Source organism: Wasmannia auropunctata, unplaced genomic scaffold, assembly GCF_000956235.1.
Source record: "Wasmannia auropunctata unplaced genomic scaffold, wasmannia.A_1.0 LD334385.1, whole genome shotgun sequence".
Lineage (NCBI taxonomy): Eukaryota > Metazoa > Arthropoda > Insecta > Hymenoptera > Formicidae > Wasmannia > Wasmannia auropunctata.
Window position 1 is genome coordinate 209,844 of NW_012028505.1, and position 2,204 is coordinate 212,047.

A 2,204-nucleotide genomic window follows, 5' to 3' on the forward strand; every position below is an offset into this window, starting at 1 on the left:
GTTACCATAATAGTGACATTTTTTACTGTTTCTAATAAAGTGAAAATTTCACTTTAACAAAAGTTAAAACTCACTTTTACATACAGTGAAAATCACTGCATAGCAGTGAAAATCCTAAAATCGACCTTTCACTGTATGATAAAGCGATAATTTTCACTGCAACGAATTTAGAGTGTAAGCATCTGATGCTGTATTATTGCTACTTTAAATATATGAATTTAATGCCATTGCTTTTTTATTATTTGACTATTATAGATAATAACTACCTATAGGCTATAATGAAATTATCAGGCACATGTACTGATAAGCAACATAAAACTTGATGAAAATATGAATAGTGTGAATTGTGTTAAAGTATGTTAAAAATATGTAAAATTACTAATGTAATGTTAGCGGCGGAGGATAGATAGTAGAGGAATACTTTTATATTCTCTCATAAAAGAGTTTAAATTTATTTAAATATTTTCTACCTTCAAAAGTCGAGATGTTTAAAAAAGTGTGTTTAAAAAGTGTTTAATCGTGTTAAAGTGTGTTTAAAAAGTGTTGAACCGTGTTAAAGTGTGTTTAAAAAGTTAAATTGTATTGAAATGTATAAATGTCAAAAGTATAAATAATGTAAAGATGTATTCAATTGTGTTAAAGTATGTTATAAGTGTGAAATAATATGAGTAGTGCTATAAGAAACAACAACATCAAACGTGTTGAAAATATGAATAGTGTAAATTGTGTGTTTAATTGTGTTAAAGTATGTTAAAAATATGTAAAATTACTAAGTGTAGCGTTAGCGGCGGAAGATAGATAGTAGAGATATTCTCAACAGCCAAGAAGTTTTCAAATATCTTATTTCTGTATGCTGAAGATGACCCAAAATAAGGCCGAAACGTTCAAGTTCAAAATAAATTGGTAATTTATCGAAAAGAATTTTGCGCAAATTGAACCGTAAACTCTTATTAGCCTCTTAACCCCTTTTATCATTTGATCTTAAAATTCTTGAGAGTAAAGTTTACTTTAAAAATTTTTGAAATTACTAACATTATCAGAAATTACTTCAGATTATTTCTCAAAATGTTGAAAAAAGAGAGAGAGAAATAGCAAAAGAGAAAAAGAGAGTGATAATTTTGATCATTCTTCACCTTTCACCGGACATAATTCCCCAAGGATCTATATACGTGTCCCAGAGTTGATCGAACTAATAAGAGTTTCTAATCGATAAATGTCTTTAATTACAGAGCCGGCGGCAACATGTGCGACGGCCCCTTCTCCTCAGAAACCCTGCGCAATATGCACGGGATGACAGGCACGTCGCCGGGTGGTGCCGGTGTAGGTCACATGGGGGTCGGCCTCATGGGGGGCAGCAGTCCGCTCGGCTCAGCGGGCAAGAAGGTGCAAGTGGAGCATATTAAACGGCCAATGAATGCTTTCATGGTCTGGTCGCGGTTACAACGACGGAAGATTGCGCAAGAGAATCCGAAAATGCACAACAGTGAAATTTCAAAGAGACTAGGTAAGTATAATGTCAAGCAGTGGCGGATCCTGAGAGTCCTGGGGGAGGAGAGGGCGGTATGACTAAATGTGAATATTTAGTTATTATCGTCGTTAATGTTATTTTTAATATTTTTTATTATTTAAAAAAAAATCGAGTGAACATTATTTAGTCTCGAATAATCTCTGATAATTTTTTTTCTCAATTCATTTTTAAACCGACTTTTTCAAATATACGAAATTTGTTTAGAGAACTCTGGAGGGACGATCGCCCCCTCCGCCCCCCCTCTTGTATCCGCCATTAATATAAAAGACCACTGATGTCAAGACCAATCAGACATTTTCGACTTCAAAAATTATAGGAGTTCATAGAAAGGAATAGGATATAGTTACATTTCTAAGCTTTATAAAATCGAAGCATATGTGGGATAAGGGAACTAGAGACTATTGAGACCAACAAATTAACGTGCTCGCGCACTAAGCCATTCGTTACCCCAGATATCACTATCCTTTTTAAATAATTCAATATTCAAAAAACAATGTCGTTGAAATTTATTTGTGGATAGTTATCGCCAATAAACAAATATTTATTACTCTCTCAATAATAAAACAAAATTCTAAATGATTGTTTAACTTCAATTTAACAATAAAACCTTTTTTATTTTAACTTTTAGAAAAAAGATTCTGTTGTTAAAGCAAATACACACAAAAAGAGATATATA

The 2,204-nt window shown here is 32.5% G+C and overlaps 1 protein-coding gene across 1 annotated transcript in view; it reads left to right on the forward strand.

Moving 5' to 3' along the window:
- Positions 1-2,204, forward strand: part of LOC105458699 (transcription factor Sox-2) — a 45,605-nt gene that overhangs the window by 5,655 nt on the left and 37,746 nt on the right. The window contains exon 2 of the mRNA XM_011704194.1: positions 1,230-1,504. Coding sequence (XP_011702496.1) covers positions 1,230-1,504 — 275 coding nt within the window. The remainder of the gene's footprint in view (positions 1-1,229; positions 1,505-2,204) is intronic.